General features: G+C 42.2%; 2 protein-coding genes across 3 annotated transcripts in view; one reads left to right on the top strand and one right to left on the bottom strand.

Moving 5' to 3' along the window:
• HEATR4 (HEAT repeat containing 4) overlaps window positions 1–11,216 on the bottom strand; it is a 29,488-nt gene extending 18,272 nt beyond the window's left edge. Inside the window, exons 1-6 of the mRNA XM_019733395.2 lie at window positions 10,147–11,216; window positions 8,752–8,942; window positions 7,584–7,724; window positions 4,341–4,544; window positions 2,882–3,025; window positions 463–624 (exon numbers count right to left, since the gene is read on the bottom strand). Coding sequence (XP_019588954.2) covers window positions 463–624; window positions 2,882–3,025; window positions 4,341–4,544; window positions 7,584–7,724; window positions 8,752–8,942; window positions 10,147–11,024 — 1,720 coding nt within the window. The 5' untranslated portion in view covers window positions 11,025–11,216. The remainder of the gene's footprint in view (window positions 1–462; window positions 625–2,881; window positions 3,026–4,340; window positions 4,545–7,583; window positions 7,725–8,751; window positions 8,943–10,146) is intronic.
• The window catches only part of LOC109448264 (acyl-coenzyme A thioesterase 1), a 38,421-nt gene that overhangs the window by 8,496 nt on the left and 10,511 nt on the right, over window positions 1–19,414 (top strand). The window contains exon 2 of one of the 2 annotated variants that reach the window (XM_074327237.1): window positions 7,176–7,241. The gene's annotated coding sequence lies outside the window, so the exon portion shown is untranslated. Of the gene's footprint in view, window positions 1–7,175; window positions 7,242–10,677; window positions 10,810–19,414 lie in introns of those variants that run through there. The other variant, XM_019733392.2, reaches the window with a different exon arrangement.

Raw genomic sequence — 19,414 nt, 5'->3', positions numbered from 1 at the left:
CACATCTCTTAGTATTCTTGTTAGGCACCTCGGGTTTATCACTTGAAAGAACTTTGTGCTTGTATTCAAGAACTCATGTGGACAACGCCTGTAAATTAATGTGCAAAAATAGAAGCATGATATGTTCAAGTGGTGAGTTTTTAATTTTCAGGAAGTATTCTTTGATATTGTTACATCATCTTTTCAGTGAAAAGAAAATATACTTGCGTGAAAGGGCATGGTTTCTAGGTAAATGGAACCATCTATGAAACGCTTAGCCCAGGTACCACTAGGTGGCAGTGTATCTATTTTGTACAAGTACCTAGTAGGAAAAGTAATTTTTGAATGTTCTAACATAAACACAAACCCAGTACGGTAGACATTCAAGCATGCTAGTGAAGAGGAAAGGATTAGGAAAAGCTGATGGTAAGATGTCCTCTCTTTGCCCCATATCCCCAGGTCAGAAGTAATGGAGTTACTCACCCTTCAAAAGGACAGTCTGCATGATGTCCCGGGCAAGGGGGTTACGTGACTGTAGAGCATATTGGCAGAGCGCCGCTGCCACCTGCACATTGATATTCTTGTCACAAAGAGCAGCCTCCAGGGCGGGCTGTAGGACCTCTGGCAAGTCCTGGGTCGGCGGGGCTTTCACAGTCTCCTCGTCTGCGATCAAAAGAGCGCTAGGGCAGAGGGTGCTAGTAGCGTGCTTTTCTCGGAAACACAGCTGCCTTCCCACAGCCACATGGTGGCCGGCCTCGGTCTCAGTTGCAGGTTCTTACCACTGCTGCATTAGAGTTTAGCTGAGCCCTTACGATGGGCAGGATTTTATGGCTCACGTCTGTGCTGGATATGCTAGTTCCCAGGCTTTATCATCTGGCCTCTAAGGAGCTATACTCAAGCCAAAGAAGAATGTTTCCAGCTAGGCTATGGTGACCGTCACCATTAGTTTCAGTGAGGAAAACCTATTTACCCTATAGGTTTTTGCATTTTTAATAATAGCAATTATATTTAGGTAGTACTTTGCCATTTATATAGTGTTTTCATATTCATCTCATTCAGTCTTCCAACCTTACTGCAGAGCTCACCTGAATGAAATATGTGCATTTCAGGAGTCTTGGTTTAAACAGTCAGACTCACAAGGTTATCAGAGGCCACACATAGCACCGATCTTCAGACGGATTTGGAATGGGAGCAGTTTGCCAACAGGGCAGCATCAGGCACTCCTTTGGGCCAGAGTTCTTGAGGCTGCGTTATAGCATTCCACGGAGCCTTCTGGGGACAGCTCAGGAGCATGGAATCCATTCTGGATACAAGTCTTATATTCCACAGGAGTTAGTATGTCCTATAAATCAGTAGGTAAAATTCTAGGGTCCCCAAAGGGCAAGCCTGTCATAAGTCATGGAAACCCAAAGGATGGTGCCCCCTTGGATTTATATTTCATTTACAATTCGTACTAGTCCAAATGTAACTGATCAATCAGGGTTCATTTTTATCATAAGCAATATTGCCTATAAAGATAATTTCTGTCCTTATCAGGTTATCAGGGCAAAAAGGGGGCATTTAACTAAAGCTCTAAATTCTCAAGTAGAAAGGGAAGGCTTTTGTGAACCTATTGTCCACAGTTATCCTCATTTTATAGATAAGAAATTTGAAACTCAGAGTTCACTGACTTCCCAAGAAGTGGCAGAGCTGGGCCTGTGTCTAAGATTTGAGGATTTCTAGTCCTTTTTACTCCGCTACCATGCCATCTGTTAAGAATGGGCTAGATGGTAATAGGTGTATTTCAGGGGAATGATAGAAGTGAATTGAGAATTTCAAGAAATAATGAGTAAGATCATTTTGGGGGGCGGGGGAAGGTGTGGGGAGGAAATAAGACAAATCAAAATCTAGACCCCCAGCGCATGTGAAAGATCACAGGAAAGGCGTCGTTCTGGGGGAGACAAAGGTGTGGCTTGTAAGTATGTGGAGGATTCGGGAATAAGATTATAATGTCTGTTGCTGCCTATTAAAGGTTTTCTCTATGTGCCAGGCACTATAAATACATCATCCCATTTAATACCCAAGGAAATAAGTGGTAACATTTTTTTTTTTAATGTACATGTGTGGACACATTTGTAGCAGGATCACCAAACCAAGTCTGGGTGGCGGGGCAGGGAAGACTCCTCGGAGGAGGTGACACCTTAACTGAAAATTGAAGGGCAAGTATAGAAGTTAATCAGGGGAAGAGAGAGAGGAAGAGTTTCCCAGCAGAGAGAGCAGCAAACTTGAAAACTTGGAGGGAAAATGCCCATATCTAGAACTCAATAGACAGGAAATGAGTGAAATGAAACTTTAAATACCTGACAATTTTGTAGCGTTAAAATTAGTCCCTGCCATTAAAAAGTTCCTTGCCTGGTAGGGATGGTAGAGAAGTAAACATAATTATGACAGAGTGACAAATATTAGAACAGGAATAATATTGGGATGCTACCAGCCCCAGAGAAGGAAAAAGTGTCAGCCCAGGCATCACATAAAAGGTGATATATGAGAGGGCACTTAAGAGATAAGTACCTAAGAGTCAGCTGGTTTTATGTCCTTCCAGTAGCATTTGTAGTTTCCATTATCTGGGTTCTGTGTCTTGTTAAAACAGCTCCTCAGTAGATTACAATTCTGTATTAGTACCTGTTTTCTCTAACTGAAGGAAAGCTGAAGAGGATTTTCACTTTTATGAAAAACAGTCATTACCATACAATGCAGGTCTTCTGTAAAAGCAAAGTGGCATAACGGGAACTTTCAGAAAGTGGGGGATAATTCTTCGCTTTACACCACTTCGGCTTACAAAGGGTTTCATAGGAACGCTCTGCTTTCGGATAGTGGGGGAAACCTGTCCATAGTGTTCTTAAGCAGTCAGTCTGGCTCTCACCTGAGTCCCCCTGGCTGATGGCAATCCGGGGCCGTTCTAAAGCAGCTGTGGCACATGTGACAATGGCTTGGATCCGAATATCATCATGTATATTCGCCAAGCTCCGCAGCAGACCTTCTATTGTCTCATAGTGCCACTCGATGACTATGCCATTGGGAGGGAAATAAGCAGAGAACCACCTGGTTAGGGTTAGATATTGTGCTACAGGCAGGGACAAGAAGTCCTCTTCCCCCCAGGACAATTCAAGCAAAAAAGCAAAACATTAACTCAGAAGAATAAAGGGCCCCAGAGATAGGATCCTTATGGAAGTTATTTCTCTGATCATCCATGTACCCTCTTGGTCAATTCCCAAACAAAACTACCCCCAATCCCATCCTATATCTCTCTTTGCTTAAATAACTTTTCATTGTTGCCATCTGGAAAATAAAGGGCAATAAAACATAGTTGTTAAGGGCACTTTTTTATCAGACATTCCTGGTTTGGAATCACAGTTATCAGCTCTGTGACCTTGGCTAAGTTACTTAATCTGTCTAAGCTTAAGATTTTTCACTTGTAAAATGGGAATAATACTAGATCCTACCATATTGAGTGACTGAGTATTAAATGAGTTAACTGCACAAAGTTTAGCAAAATAAGTGGCAAAATAATAAGGGCTCAAATACTAATGATTGTGGTTATCATTAGGTTTCCTTGCCTTTGAGGGCTCTTCCATCTGGTTTTCAAGGTCTTCCTCATTTTATTGCTAACTGCTCTCTTTGCAGGTATCAAGCTTTTATTTCAGTGCTCCCACCATCTGTAGTTGCTCCCTACTAGTAGCTTTTACTCAGTATCTCTTTTTCAATCTTTTTTGTTTACCTGACCCAGTTTGTACAAGATGGTTCGCCTCTTTTACCTGCACTAACTAAACTCATTTCTCATGTTCTGGAAAGGCAGCAACTCTTGAGTCCTCAACTCTAGCTTTCAGCATTCCTTACTAGGCTCTTACTCTGCTCCAGGCACTCCCATATCTTTGAAGGCAAAGTAGATATGTAATCCCAACTCCAAAAATGAATTTTGGAGAGGGGTTGTTTATACCAAGACAACTACTGTTTCTTTTGGTCACTACATTTCCATTCCTCGGGCAGCATAGTTTATCCTTCCCTTCATGTATCATTTATTGAGCATAAAGTTTCAGAGGTCAGTAAGTTAGAGTCCCTGCCTATAAAGAGTTCTCAATGTAGTGAGTTTACATAAATTACCGAAGTAAAACCTGCCCATGCAAAAACCATCCAGATACATGCCAACTAGCATTGTGTGAGAGGCTCTTGTCTAGTCTATCCTTGATGAGGCAACCAAATGTTTGTTCCACAAGAGACAGATGGACTTTCCCTCAATTTGATTGAGAAACTAGTCCAAGGTCAGAACCTCCTCCCTCACTGATATCTCTGGGCACCTCACCACCCACAGCCCTCTCACTCACTTAGACCCCAGGCAGTCTTCCATTCCTTCAGCATCCTCTGCAGGACCACCAGTTTCCAAGCCACATCTTCCTTCATCGATTCGGCCTGCGTCTTCAGTTTCCTGCTCTTACTAGGCACGTCCTCCTCACCCACCTGCAGCAGAAGATGCTTGGCCGGGGTGGGCAAGGCAGTCCAGCGCAGGGCTCCTTTCACAGGCCTGCAAGCTGTGCATTGAGATGGTAGGAGATATTCTCACCCCACTACCCTAGGCCCTGTGTTTTCAGCTAGCATCACATTCCTGTTCCTGACTAAGAGCAAGGCAAAACAAAATTCTTGAGAGCAAATGTTCCTGTGATCATATAGGGAAATGAGTACAAGACCAATAGGAAGTTTAAAAAAGTCCTGACTAGAGACATGATAAAGTCGTGATGCTGGGGGAGAAAAGCTGAGATACTTACAAATCTTTTTATAAGTTTAATGAATCTTTAGGAACATAAATATGTTTATATGTAACAGGGTTTGCTCATAAAATTCAATATTTGATATATTACAATTTAAAGTAGAGTGTAATTGGCCATTAATTCCTAATGTATTGTTTTCTTTTTAATGTTTTTAATTTTGGAAGAGGAATGGTGCTACAAGCTGCTAAATTTTAAAGATTTTAGCATTTTTGAGTTTTCCCTAATTATGACAAATAACAGTTGGAAATTTAAGAACAGAAGAAAATAGGGAAATATAGTTGTTATATAAAAATAGTTACAGTTGTTATGTTTTCTAGACTTAATGTTCTCCCTGGTATCACATTCAGAAAGCCTCTTTCTCAGAAGAGTAGTTGTATAGAAAAGGAGAAGGCAAAACAGATTAAAAAAAACATTTCCAGATCACTAAATTCATCATTTGCTACATTGCTTCTCAGTTCCATGTTCTAATCTGTCACTGTCAGCTGATTGTTTCTTTTAAGATGTCATTCTAACTCCAACACATTTAGATTTGAATCAATTCTTTCCTTTGAAGGAGGATGGCAATAGGATTTCTTACTTCTAATATGAATGGAGTCTGTGTGACTCCAGGGCAGTTTAGCTCAGATGCCTACACAAAGCTTACCCTCCAAATGGTCCTCACTCAGCTTTGATCACACTGGTGGAACTCAGTCACCCCATTTGGGGTTCATTCCTTTGCAGTGTAGGATGTGTGCAGCCAGAAGCTATAGAACCAGCTCCATACAGGTCAGCTCCGGGTGAGTAGATACTTTGCCACATGACACGCCCCTACCTCTCTCAGCCGGCTTGAAATCCCTCCCAGGGAAGTAAGAAGTAGCTGAACTAACCCTACCCCCCCCCCATACCCCCCTGCTCAGGGAGTTAAAATGGATGTAATGAGAAAGTCTTGAATCTCTGATAGTTAACCTTTGTAGGAATAACCATGTACAATTGCCAACATTTATTTTATTTCCAGTCCTTTGAGTTCTAGGAAAGTATAAATATATCCACTAGCCACCTTCCACATCAAAAGTCATGTAAAGGGAGCACAGAAACAAACAGCCCTTTGATTTTCTGTAGGACAAAAGGTGCAGTACACTTGTTGGCAGAAACAAATGGTGCGTTTTAGATTTGTACCATATAACCTGTGCATGGTATAGAGGAACCGTAAGGATATTCTGGGCACACTAGAGAGTTTTCTATCATGATTTCGGGGAAATTAAAGGCTATATAATAGTAAGTACTTTATATCTTGAGAATTTTTATCATTTAAAAAAAATTATTATCTAAGTTTTTCAATTCAATCAAAATGAAGAGGAAAAAAAGAAATCTACCCAATACCTAATATTTCCTAAGATCAGATGATGAATAAAATAGTTATAAGAAGGTGTGTCTATATATTGCTATTCTGACTTTACTTCCCCCAGATAAATTTCAAATACTTTTTTTTTTTTAAAGTTTGATGTGAAAACTCCTACAGCATTAGCTCGTTAAATGTACTGTGTTCTGGGGAAAAAGAAGGCCAGTATCCAGCACCCCTGGGGGAAAAGTGCCTGTGAAGCAAGTGAAATAGGTGGTGAAGCTTCTGTGAATGCAGTAGTAGGATCCTCAGAGGATTTCTTTTTAAAATAATAACTTTATTGAGGTAGAATTCATGTACCGTAAAATCCATCCTTTTAAAGTATATCCAGTTCAGTGGTTTTTAGTATATTCGCAGAGTTGTACAACTATCACCATTATCTAATTTTAGAATATTTTCATCACCCCCAAAAGAAACCCCATACCTATTCCTCTCTCCTCCCAGCAACCACCAATCAACTTTCTGTCTCTGAATTTGCCTATTCTCAGAAGAGAGGACATGCAGAATAGAGTTGGCTTGTGGGGAAGGTAGTATACTAATAATAATGCCTTGAGTTTGTGCAGCATTTAATGGTTTATAAAACATATTTACAAAATGACCCAAGCATCAATAAGTGCCACAAAACTGCCTTGCTGGAGGGATAATTAGTGTCTGAGTTTTAATGAAGCAACTGAAACTCCGGAAGATGACTTGCCAAGACTCAACCCAAAGCTTTGCTGGGGTGCTTTCTCTACTGCTTTATAATGGTGGTCCTCAACAACCAGGACATGTGTGAATATTAGGGAAGCTGCATCTAGCTGCCATCACTCAAGACAAGTTTGGGGCTGGTGGGAAAAAGAATCGGTCACTACGGCTGCTCGTTTCTGGGCCAGGGGGCCCCAGGGGGCCCATCTGAACAGTGATACTGCAAAAAAAAGAGTCATGGGAAATGGAGACAGTGTCTTGGAGGATGGGCACATTTTGTTTCAGCTCATTTCTTGACTATTTCCTTTCTCTCTACCTTGTCTGTCTTACAGAATGAAGAATGATGTACTCGTGAAATAGAAATTTATAATAGAGGATAATCCTACAGCCTAAAGCAGGTATGGGTCTGAGAATGGAGTGAGAGGGTAGAGCCAGCCCAAGGGAAGAGGACAGCGTGCTAAATCAGGGGTTTGATATACTTCCCCTGGAAGCATTAAGATGGCATCTGCCCTACTGGTCATTCCTGGCCCTAAACCACGTTATTACACCTAAATTTTCTCTGATTTCAACTGAATGGATGCTCACAAAGGCTTTTCCTAGTTACAATTAGTTAGTATTTTATAATTTTATAGGATGATTTTTAGTCCCCGTAGATGCTGGTGGGGCCCCAGCCTATGAAACGGGCCTTAAAGAAATCGCCACACTTCCATTTTCACCCTCATTATCAGCTTCCTACTTACGTGCTACAGGAATTGGCTGGGAAGTCCACCTTTCTGGGGTTTCAGGGAAGACCTTCGATAGCTGCTTGTTGTACTGGTTGAGGTTTTCCAGGAAAATTTGATCTCTCTTTGCACCAATCCGGTGGATGACCTGGACTTTATCTGTGAACAGATAAAGAAATATTGAGTCCCCAGCACCCTGGGTTTTCAGACCCAATTTCATTTTACCCTACTTTAAGCCCCTAGGACGCATGACTACCATGCTTGGGGGCATCTCTTGAAGGTGACGGTTGTTTGGAAATATGAGCCGGTGGTCTCACAGAGTCCTGGAAGCCAAGGCAGAACCTGTCTAACTGATAAGCCCTATGAAAAGCTAGACACTAATAAAGGGATTCCTGATTCATCTCTTATCAGTCATAGATTTCTTAGTCCGAATAACTTTGTTAAGCACTTTAAGAAGACTTTCAGTTGATAGAAATTTAGGAACAAGATGGGGGTAGGAAAGAATAAACAGCTTGGAACATGCAGGCCTAGATCATGTATCCTGGAAGTCCAGGCATCTAAAGGATATCGCTATATCCTTTAGATATAAGGGGATAGAAGGGGAAGAAAGTGGACTTTTATGGGACATTGGGCAAGAAGCATGATAGATGCTTTCTGGTCTACCCTTTACATGAAGTGCATTTTTGTTATTATTATTTTACAAATAAGGTAAATAAGGCTCAGCGGGATTATGTAATTTGCTGAATGTTAGTAGGAAGGGGTTAAGCCAGGATTTAAACTCAGATGTGTCTGACTCCAAAGCCTGATTTTTTTTCCCAGTATTGTGCCTCAGTGGGGGAATATCTCAAAATGAGAGAAGGGAGAAAGGTGTACAGGGAAGAGGTAGGTTGTTCCCAATGCCAAATCTTGCTTTACAATCCCACCCTCCACTGCCTCCTTAGTAAAATAGAGGGATCAAGAAAGAGGGAAGAGGGAGAACAGTTTCCTTTGCACCAGATACCACTGCCTCCACCACCACCACCAAAAAACCCCCAGCTCCTGTGGGAGTAACCAGGGAATGTTACCATGAACACATGGGTCATCCAGGGCCTCTCATCTATACCCACAACTTTCATCCCCCAGCTACCTTCCACCTCCCTGCTCTAGGTCCACCTCAGCCCCCTCTACAGGTCCCCAGCTCTATTACCAAAGTAAATCTCCTGTTCAAAGATGTTGTCTGTGGAGTAAGCAAACTTTCCAGCTCTGGGATTCACCTGTCGGAAGTAGCTTTGATTTGGGGGCTGGCAGATGCACCCATTTGCATCGATATCCTCAGTGGTCTTACTGTTGTCAGGCATAATTTTAAATCTCTGCACTTGTGGCAAGTAATTGGGCAATCTTGACAGGGGTGAGAGAAGGAGAGAAGAGGGGAAAAGGAGATGGACCTCCCCCTTTCCATCAGATCCAAAACTCATTCCATTTCCTCTTTGAGCTCAGCTCATACACACATGAGCATTTAAAGAACACCTATGTTTAACTATTGGCCTTGCCCCCGAAGTGCAAGTTGAATATGGAGCTGCCAAAAGGGCCTGTCTGCAGCCACCTTCCCTCTCCCCTAGTGGAGCTACTCCTTCTGCAGCTACTGGACAGCATGATAGAGTGGCCATCCTCCCAGCATTATCCTTCTTTAACACTGGTGCCCGTAGAGGTTGCACGGACTTGGGGAAGGAAACCTGCCTCCTACATTACCTGACTTTTATGTGTTTGTTATCTATTATGTGTTTGTTTCTTTAATGTCTGTCAGTCAGTGGACAGACTGTAAGCTCCTTAAAGGATAGGTCCATGTCTGTCTCATTTACATTGCATTCCTAGCACTTTGCAGAGTACCTGGAAAGTAGTGGGAATGCAATTTATATTTGTCCAATAAATGAATAAATAAATGGACTTTTTATTTTGGACACTTACTTTCAGTTTACTTTTGGGAAGCAGAGATATTATCATAGCTCCAGTCTTCCCTCTAGCTATAAATGAGAAGGAAGCAATCTGAGAAATTCAGTAATCCTCTTCTCAGGTTGTTTACTTCTCTGTCCCGCTGCCAGTCAGTTTCTGAGTCAGTGACATGCTGGCTGCTATTCGCAGTAAGGTAGGACCAACCCTCAAAGTTGTGAGGGTTCTGCCTTTCTCATTCTCACAATGAATACATTTCAGAGAGCACCTGGATAGTATCAGGAGAAGGGGAAAGGCTGAGAACCAATCCCTTTCAAGGCAATGGTTGTCAACAAGAAGCAATTTTGTCCCTCAAGGGGACATGTGTCAATAGCTGGAGATATCTGGTTGTCACAACTAGAGGATGTCACTGGCATCCAGAGGAATGATGCAAACATCCTACAATGCACAGGGAAGCCCCCCACAATCCAGAATATCAATAGTGCCTAGGCTGAGAAATCTTATTTATGGAGATCTTTGAGAGCAGTGTAGCAGTGGAAAACACAAGAAGTTGATGGGAGAGTGCTTTCTGAACTAAGGAGTGTGAACCCACCCGGGATTCCTTGATGGGGAGCCAGGGATTCTCAAAGGCATGTGTGAGGCCCAGGGAATCTACCTATAGTAAGTAGAAAGCAGCAGCTCTGGCTCCTTTTTTTCCTGAGTGGGCAGGATGATACTCTGATGCTCAAAATCTGCTAGTTCTTCTTCCTCCAGCTGTTTCAGGAGCTCCAGGTCACTGGCGGAAGTGAGCTCATCCCGGATGTGGCTCCAGTCATATTGCTGGTGCAAGTAGGTCTGCCACTTGTTGGGAGATGCCCCAGGCCTTAGAGGACGCTTGTTCTGGATCCACCGGGCTGTGCGCTTGTTCAGCTTTTCCAGCACAATGGACTCCCAGACTCTGGCCTCCTTCTCAGGAGGGGGAAGCCAGGCTTCCTGGCTCTCCAGGTTCACATCTGAAGAAACTGACAGACTCAGCATATCGGGATCCCTGCAGGGACGAAAGATGAGAGGGCGTCTTGTTTCCTGGACTGTGCGTGCTGACTTTGATTTCTTCAGCTTCATTAGATTGGCAGAGCTTTCTGTCTTCACAGTGTGGGAGGCGACCCTTGCTGAGGGACCTGAAGAATCCAAGACCTTGAAACGGATGGGTTTTTCAGGTCGGGTCTTCCTGAGGTGGGGAGGCTGGATGATGCTGTCTGCATTGTAGAGATGGTCAAAGCTGTATTGGCTGTAAGGAATGCTGGGCAGCCCTCGCTGCCACACCACCTCCTGAGAGAAGGTAAGGTTTGAAGCGGCCTTTTTCAAATATTGGTTCTTGAGATATGCACAGTGCTGTGGGCTGAAGTGAAAGACTGGAAGCATGCCCGAGATAGCTGTGCACTCCTCCTTGCTTTTTGGTTTTAAGTAGAAAATCTGGCCCCATCCCAGTCGTGGGGAGGAAGACTGATGGAGATGGTGGCGGAGAACAGTCTTTCCCTTTTGGGTCCTGGTCATTGTTTCCCAGCAAATGTTTCCTTCCACACTGCCTGGTCCAGAGGCAGGGCCTGGCGGCGTGACCAGTCACCTGTGAAAGGGGTGGGAGGAACTGGTGAGAGGTCTAGGTCAGCAGAAATTGGTCGCCCATCATACAGAAAGAAAAGAACTTGGAAGACAGACGGGGGTGGGGGGGTGGGGAGAGGAAAGTCGTGAATTAGAAAGACGAAAGAAAGAAATGGTGCAATATTCTAAATATTCCTTGTATCAGACCCTTGCTTCCAATTCTCATACGTGTCCCCAGAACTGAGCCCCTCATCTCCTTATGAGAGATTACTGCTTTTCAACGGTGTCCCATGCTTCCAATTTTTCCTCAAATATTGTTTTCTCTCTTGTTCAAAGGCTTATATAGCATGAAGATCAGACAGCTCAGCCTGGCATTCAGGGTTCTCCATGGGTGTGACCCTAGTTAATGAGCTTGTCCCGACGTGTAACCTCTTGAGTCTCTTAGCACTTCTTCAAGTATTCCTCCGTTCACATAGTGGAGCTTTTGTCTGTGACCTCAAAATGAAATAGCCTTTTTTCCCATACTTGACATAAATTCTACCCATTCTTCTAGGCCCAGCTCAATTCCTGCCTGCTGCATAACTCTTCCTTGACCTATGTGGGCCTCCACATCAGATACAAATTTATAAATTACTTCTAATCCATACCAGTTATTTTAACTCTTAATTCTGTGAGATTCCATATTGTCCAAACTTAAATGTTACCTGGGCCAACATTGTGAGACAGCATCCTCTCTCCCAACAAACAGCCCTTAAGAACCAAAAGCAGAGTGGCAAGTCTCAGACACTTTTGTGCAATGACAACATAAGAAATGCAATAAATGGCATCCTATAGTTATTCAAACCTGGCACAAATCTGGTAAGCAGCAATCACCAGCATTATCTCTGCACTTCTAGGAACGTGCAGATGTGGGGTTGGAAGGGTTAAGCCACATGCCTCCAGTTAAAACCTGATATAAGAATACAGACTCAAAATGGGTGGTATCTCAGAGGTTCCAAATGTAGCTCCACTCTTCTACTCACCGCCCCAGTCCCCTACCCTCACTCCTATTGCAGAATAATGGGACTGCTACCATTATTCTGCAAAAATAGTCAAAGTGGACTGAATAATGTGTGCTAAAAAGAGTAATATCTTGCTTTTTTCCTTCTGTTATTAAAGCAGTAGAAACTGCCACCGAAGAAAAGGCTAAAAAGCAATAAACATTAGCACAGTAACTTCTGAGAGATTTTAAAAGTTATACAATCTCATCTCTACCCACAGATTCTGAAGTTCTGAGGTAGGGCCCAAGAGGGGACAGTCGACTTCTGGGACAGTGTTTGTTAGATATGATTAATGGACCCTCCGCATCATCACCTGAGGAGCTTGTTAAAATGCATACCCCAGAATATTGATTCGGTAGGCTGCAGTGAGGCCTGGAAATCTGCATTTTAACAAGCTCTCGGAGGTTTTTGTACATATTAAAGAAACCACAGCCCCAAGAAGTATCTGTGGGATGTCTGAAGGAAGCTTGGTTAGTAGGGAGAGTGGGATCAGAGAACACAGCCTTTTAGCCTGACCTGTTTCAAATCCCCCCTCTCTGCTGCCTCTCTCTCATCAGAAAGTTCCCTTCATTCCTCCCCTTCTACTTTCTATTTCCCTTTTCTTGTCATGTATTCATAGATATACTGCTGAGATTGCACTGGAAACTCTGCCATAAAGATGGTCTGTCCTACTCTTGTATTTTACAGATTTCAAAACTGAGACCCAGAGAGCCATAACTAAGATCACAGTATTGGCTAACACCTGAAGCAATACTGACCCTTTTGACACCTAATCTAAAATCTTTTCAGCTATGCTTCTCATCATTCAGCCGATGCTAATAAGCTTCTTTCAGACACTGGTAAAGCAGCACTGTTTTGAAAGACCTTCCCAATGGCCTCCCACAATACAGTCTTCAAAGGGAAGCAAGGTTCTACATGTTAAACTTTCCTTAGTTTCTTAGGTTCCAAAGCTGTTTATATTGGTTACTAGGCAACTACCTCTTTAGAATTCCATAAGTCTGCTCACAGAACCTGGGGCTTCAGTCAGGGGTATCTTCAGCTGTTTATTAAATTTCCTTCTTTGTGAGCTGAGCTTTGGGAAATTGCACTCTATTTGTCGATTGGTGGCAAAATGGATTTATTGGTCATCCTTTGAAAAATAAACCTCTAAGTCTATGCAGCTCAATATTTTTCCCCCACTGTGATTCATAAGTCCTACTGAGAAAGAGGCAAAAAGCAGGAACATATGAACACCCAGCTATGGCATGCTTCAGATGACCAGTCATCTATTGATAAGCACTTACGTTGTTTCCGTATCTTGGCTATTTTACATAATACTGGTTCCATGAGTACTTGAAAAGAATGTATATTCTGCTTTGGGGTGAAATGCTGTAAAAATATCCATCAATTAGACCAGAAGGCTGGTCTAATATGTCATTTAAAGCCGCTGTTTCCTTGTTCATTTTCTGTCTGGAAGATCTATCCATTGATGACAATGGAGTGTTAAAGTCCCTTACTATTACTGTATTACTGTTGATCTCTCCCTTGACATTTGTTATATTTGCTTTATATATTTAGGTGCTCATAAGTTGGGTACATAAATTACAAGGGTTATATCTTCTTGTTGGATTGATCCCTTTATCATTCTGAAATGTCCTTGTCTCTTATTATACAGCCTTTGTTTTAAAGTCTATTTTGTCTGATATAAGTATTGCTACCCCAGCTTTTTTTTTGTTTCCATTCTCATGAGAGATCTTTTTTTCCATCCCTTTACTTTCAGTCTGTATGTGTCTTGTGATTTGAAATGGGTCTCTTGTAGACAGCCTATATACGAGGTGTGATCAAACAATATGGTGAATGTTTAAATAAAAAAAAATTATTACAGTAAAAGACACGTTGCCATTAATGCCCCTCAAAATACTTCCCCTTACTTCAAACACACTTATCCCATCATTCTTGACACTTTCTGAAGCAGTTCTGGAAGCCCTCTTTCATGAGTGTCTTTAGTTATGCTGCCATGGCTACCTCAATGTCCTGAATCATTTTGACTTTGGGGAAGAGCCAGAAGTCGCATGGTGCCAGATCCAGTGAATAAGGTGGATGAGGACACACCGTAATGTTTTTGACAGAAATTGCCATACCAGAGTGACGTGTGACATGGAGCATTTTCATGATGGAGGATGACTTACGGCACATTTTAAAACACACCTTCTTTCAACTGTAGCTCACACCCAACTGACTGCACTTAATAAGTTGAAGCTTGTCACACACTGTAACTAAGGTTCAGCACACCACTTCTGCATATTGAAGATCCCTGCCTTTCCAATGGATGGCACTTGGCAACAGCATTCACTGTAGTTTTTGATCATGATGGAAAAGCTCTGTATCATACATCGCTTCTGGTACAGCAATTTCTGTCAAAATTATTACAGTGTGTTCTCATCCACCTTATTCACCAGAGCTGGCATCATGAGACTTCTGGCTCTTTCCCAAAGTCAAAATGACCATGGAAGATAAATGTTTTGAATTGATTCAGGACATCGAGGCAGCCACGACAGTGCAACTAAAGACACTCACGAAAGAGGACTTCCAGAACTGCTTCAGAAAGTGGCAAGAACGATGGGATAAGTGTGTTTGAAGTGAGGGGAAGTATTTTGAGGGAGCTTAATGGTAATATGGTTTTTACTGTAATAAATTTTTTTTTTAATTTAACATTTACCGTACTTTTTGATCACACCTTCATGTGGGTCTTGTTTTCTTATCCATTCAGCTACCCTCTGTCTTTTTATATGAGCATTTACTCTATTTACATTTCAAGTGATTATTGATAGGTACATAGTTATTGCCACTTTATTATTCATATTTATGGTGTGTGTTTTTTCCTTCTTTAAAGAAGTCCCTTAACATTTCTTGCAATACTGGTTTGGTGGTGATGAATTCCTTTAGCGTTTTCTTGTCTGGGAAGCTCTTTATCTCTTTGATTCTAAGTGATAGCCTTGCTGGGTAGAGTGATCTTGTTTGTAGGTCCTTCCTTGTGTCACTTTGAATATTTCATGCCAATCCCTTCTGGCGTGGCCTGCAAAGTTTCGTTGAAAAATCAGCTGACAGTCTTATGGGAGCTCCCTTGTAGTTACCTAACTGCCTTTCTCTTGCTGCTTTTAAGATTCTCTGTCTTTAACCTTTGTCATTTTAATTATGGTATATCTTGCTGTGAGCCTGTTTGGGTTCATCTTGTTTGGGACTCTGTACTTCCTGGACTTGTATGTCTATTTCACTTGCAGGGTTGGGAAGTTTTCTGTCATTATTTCTTCAGATAAGTTTTCAATTCCTTGCTCTCTCTCTTCTCCTTCTGGCACCCTTATGATGCGAGCGTTGTTGTGCTTGATGTTGTCCCAGAGGCCCCTTAAACTGTCCTCATTTTATTGGATTCTTTTTTCTTTTTGCTGTTCTGATTGGGTGTTTTCTGCTACCTTTATTCCAAATTGCTGACTTGATCCTCTGCTTCATCTGATCTGCTGTTGAGTCCTTTTAGTGTCATCTTCATTTCACTTATTGTATTCTTCATTACTCACTGTTGTGTTTTTTTGTTTGTTTGTTTTATGATTTCTATGTCCTTTTTTATGGTTACTGTCTGTGTGTTGAAGTTCTCACTAGGTTCCTTGAACATCCTAATAAACAGTGTTTTGAACTCTGTAGCTGGTACATTGCTTGCCTCCATGTTGTTTAGTTCTTCTTGTGGAGTTTTCTCCTGTTCTTTCATTTGGGACATTTTTTTGTCTCCTCATTTTGGCTGCCTCTTTGTGTTTGTTTCTATGTATATTAGGTAGATCTGCTATGTCTTTCAGTCTTGCTGAGGTGCCCTTATGTAGTAAGTGTTCTGTAGGGCCCAGTGGCACAGTCTCCCTAATCACCTGAGCCAAATGCTCCAGGAGTGTCCCTTGTATAGGTTGTGTGTGCCCTCCTGTTTCAGTTGAGCCTTAATTGCTGTTGGCATGTCAGTGGGTGGAGATGACCCTCAGGCTAACTGTCTGTGAGTATGAGCCAGGACTTCAGCATATGAACTACTGTGTGGGAGCTAACCCCACAAAGCAGAATTTGCCCCAGTATGCTCTGGTGTCTGCTGAGACCACCCTTTGGGTGTGCCACTTGTGGAGCTAATTGGGTGATGCTGCATTATGGTCTGCAGCCATCCACCCAGTGTACTGGTTCTGAGGCCTCTTGGGAGGGGCTCTGGTGCAGGCCAAGTCAGTCCCTGCCTGTGACCAGCCCAGGGCTAGCTGGTAGGAGCTACAAAGTGATCTGCAGTTGGTAGTTGCTTGTGCTGGGCCTGGAGGCATGTGGGAGAGGCTATGTTGTGAACCAAGGCAAGCTGCCACCAGTACTGTGCTTGGGACTGCTCAGCAAAAGGGCAACCTGAGGCCTGCCACCTCCTGTCAGCTGTCTGTAAGGCTGAGCCACTGAAAGTGCCACGGGCAGTTAAGGAGCTAAGTAAGTGGGGGTCTCAGAGAGTGGTATTTACCAGGTTAATGCAGATTCAGATTTGGCTGTGTGTAAGGGCTCAACACAGGGACAATGGCAGCTGTCCCTCCAGCCCTCACTCTGAAGCCACACAACTCAGTCTCTCCCTCTATATCTCTGCTCCAAGCCACTGTTCCTCTGTCAGAGCCCAGGGTGAATGCCTGTGAGTGAGTGAGTCTGTACATGGGCCCTTTAAGAGGATGCCTGGGTTTCCAGCAGCCTTCCATCTCACCAGGTTAGGATGGAGTCCCATCTGATTTTCACAGCCATATGTTGTAGGGGCTTCTCTTCCTGGCACTGGTGCTCTGGGCTGGGGAGCCTAGCATGGGGGTGGGACCCCTCACTCCTTACAGGGGAACCTCTGCAGCTGAGATATCCCTCTCAATTCTCAGCCACCACTGTTTTGTGTCTCCGCCCCTCCCACCAGTCTCAATATGGTTTCTTCTTTATAGCCTTAGTTGCAGGACTTCTGTTTTCATATGGTCCTCCAGATTGATTGTTCTATAATTTAGTTGTAATTTGGATGTGGCCATGGGAGGAGGCAAGCACAGCATTCACCCACTCTGCCATCTTGACTGGAACTTCCTCTTCTATATCATTTTTAATGGCTATATCTTTTCTGTTATATGACTGCATCACAATTAAATTGATTAGACCAAATTTATATTGCTAGTTTCCTTCTAACTTTTACTCTATTGAAACAATATAAGCATCCTTGTAGCAAAATATTTAGACATTCATGGATACTTACTTAGGAGTAATTCCTGAAGTGGAATTGTGAGTCAAAGAGAATGCATCATTTAAATATTTTTAAACAGATTGCTCTGAAAAGGTCATACCAGTTTATGCATCCATCAATAGTATATAAGTGTCTGCTTTCCAAATCTTCTTCAACATAGGATATCATTATATAAGAGACAATTAAAGCACAATGGTTCAGAGCACAGGCTCTGGAATAAGATTGCAAAGGTATAAATCCCAGCATTTATACTTTTTCTAGCTGTGTGATCTTCAGCAAATCAGTTAACCTCTCTGGGCCTTAATTTTTTCATAAGGTTCTTGTAAGGATTAAGAGTTAGTTATTATTATTTACCTTCTTTAGTTTCTGAGACTCTTGTACACAAAATGTTCTGTGAAGTATCCCACAGAACCAGTACAAAAGTAATTAGAGCCACAGAGAATAGCATGATTAATGACTAACCAGCAGTACAAGGTATGATCAAACAATATGGTGAATGTTTAAATAAACAAAATTATTGCAATAAAAGACGTTGCTATTACACCCCCTCAAAATATTCCCTCTTTCTTCGAATGCACTTATCCCATTGTTCTTGCCACTTTTTGAAGCAGTTCTAGAAGTCCTCTTTCATGTCTTTAGTTGTACTGTCATGGCTACCTTGATGTCCTGAATCATTTTGACTTTGGGGAATAGCCAGAAGTCTCACGGTGCCAAATTTGGTGAATAGGGGAATGAGGATACAACATAATGTTTTTATTTGACAGAAATTGCCATATACCAGAAGCTATGTGTGACACAGAATATTGTCATGATGGAGGATGATTTATGGCACATTTTAAAACACACTTTCTCTCAACCGTAGCTCACACCTGACTGACTGTACTGAACAAGCTAAAACTTGTCACACACTGTTACTAAGGTTCAACGCACCGCTTCCCGTATTAAAGATCCCTGCCTTTCTGTTGGATGGCACTCGGCAGCAGCATTCACTGGATTTTGTGATGATGATGAAAATGCTCCATGTCACATATCACTTCTGGTACAGCAATTTCTGTCCAATAAAAACATTATAATGTGTCCTGATCCACCTTATTCACCAGATATGGTACCATGTGACTTCTGGCTCTTCCCCAAAGTCAAAATGACCATGAAAAGTAAACGTTTTGAATCGATTCAGGACATAGAGGCAGCCACGACAGCACAACTAAAGACACGAAAGAGAACTTCCAGAACTGCTTCAGAAAGTGGTGAGAGTGATGGGGTAAGTGTGTTTGAAGTGAGGAGGAGTATTTTGAGGGGGTTAATGGCAATATATCTTTTATTGTAATACATTTTTTATGTAAATATTCACCGTATTGTTTGATCACACCTTGAACATGAGAACATTTGAAACTAGGTAAAAAGGCTTGGCTGGGAAAGCTCTTAAGGGTGATATTGGGAGCAGAGGCAAACACAAGTTTTATGGTATGAAAATAAATAGAGACCTCATTTAAAATGGAGGTCAACTTCTCATGGTTTACTGATAGTTCTTATTTAAAGGATCACAATGACAAATATTGTGCTGGATATACAATATCAACACCCCTTGATGTAACTGAAACTGCACCTTTGCCTTTGGATACTATGGTCCAACAAGCCAAATTATATGCACTGACAAACCTGCATCCTAGTCAAGAGCAAAACTGCCAACATTTGTACTGGTAGTAGATATGCTTTTGAAAAAGCTCAAGATTTTGGAATGTTGTGCAAGCAATGTGGCTTGCTTATGAGTACTTCCAGCAGAAAAAAAGTTTTAAATAGCCAGTATATTCAGGAATTATTGGATGATATGCTTTTACCTACTACTTTAGCTATTAAGATCCCAAGGCATTCTAAACTTGACTTTGAAACTAAGGGAAATCACCTGGCTGACCCTTCTGCAAGGAATATTGTCCTTAAAGGAACCAGCAGAAGTCAAACCTCCCAATGTCACCTTCAAGAGCTTTCCCAGCCGAGCCTTTTTACCTAGTTTCAAATGTTCTCATGTACGAGGTGTGATCAAACAATATGGTCCCAATGGGTATTTCCCA

This window comes from Rhinolophus sinicus, linkage group LG03 (assembly GCF_036562045.2).
Source record: "Rhinolophus sinicus isolate RSC01 linkage group LG03, ASM3656204v1, whole genome shotgun sequence".
Lineage (NCBI taxonomy): Eukaryota > Metazoa > Chordata > Mammalia > Chiroptera > Rhinolophidae > Rhinolophus > Rhinolophus sinicus.
The sequence above is the reverse complement of the archived record's forward strand: the minus strand, read 5'-3'. Positions and strand labels throughout refer to the sequence as shown.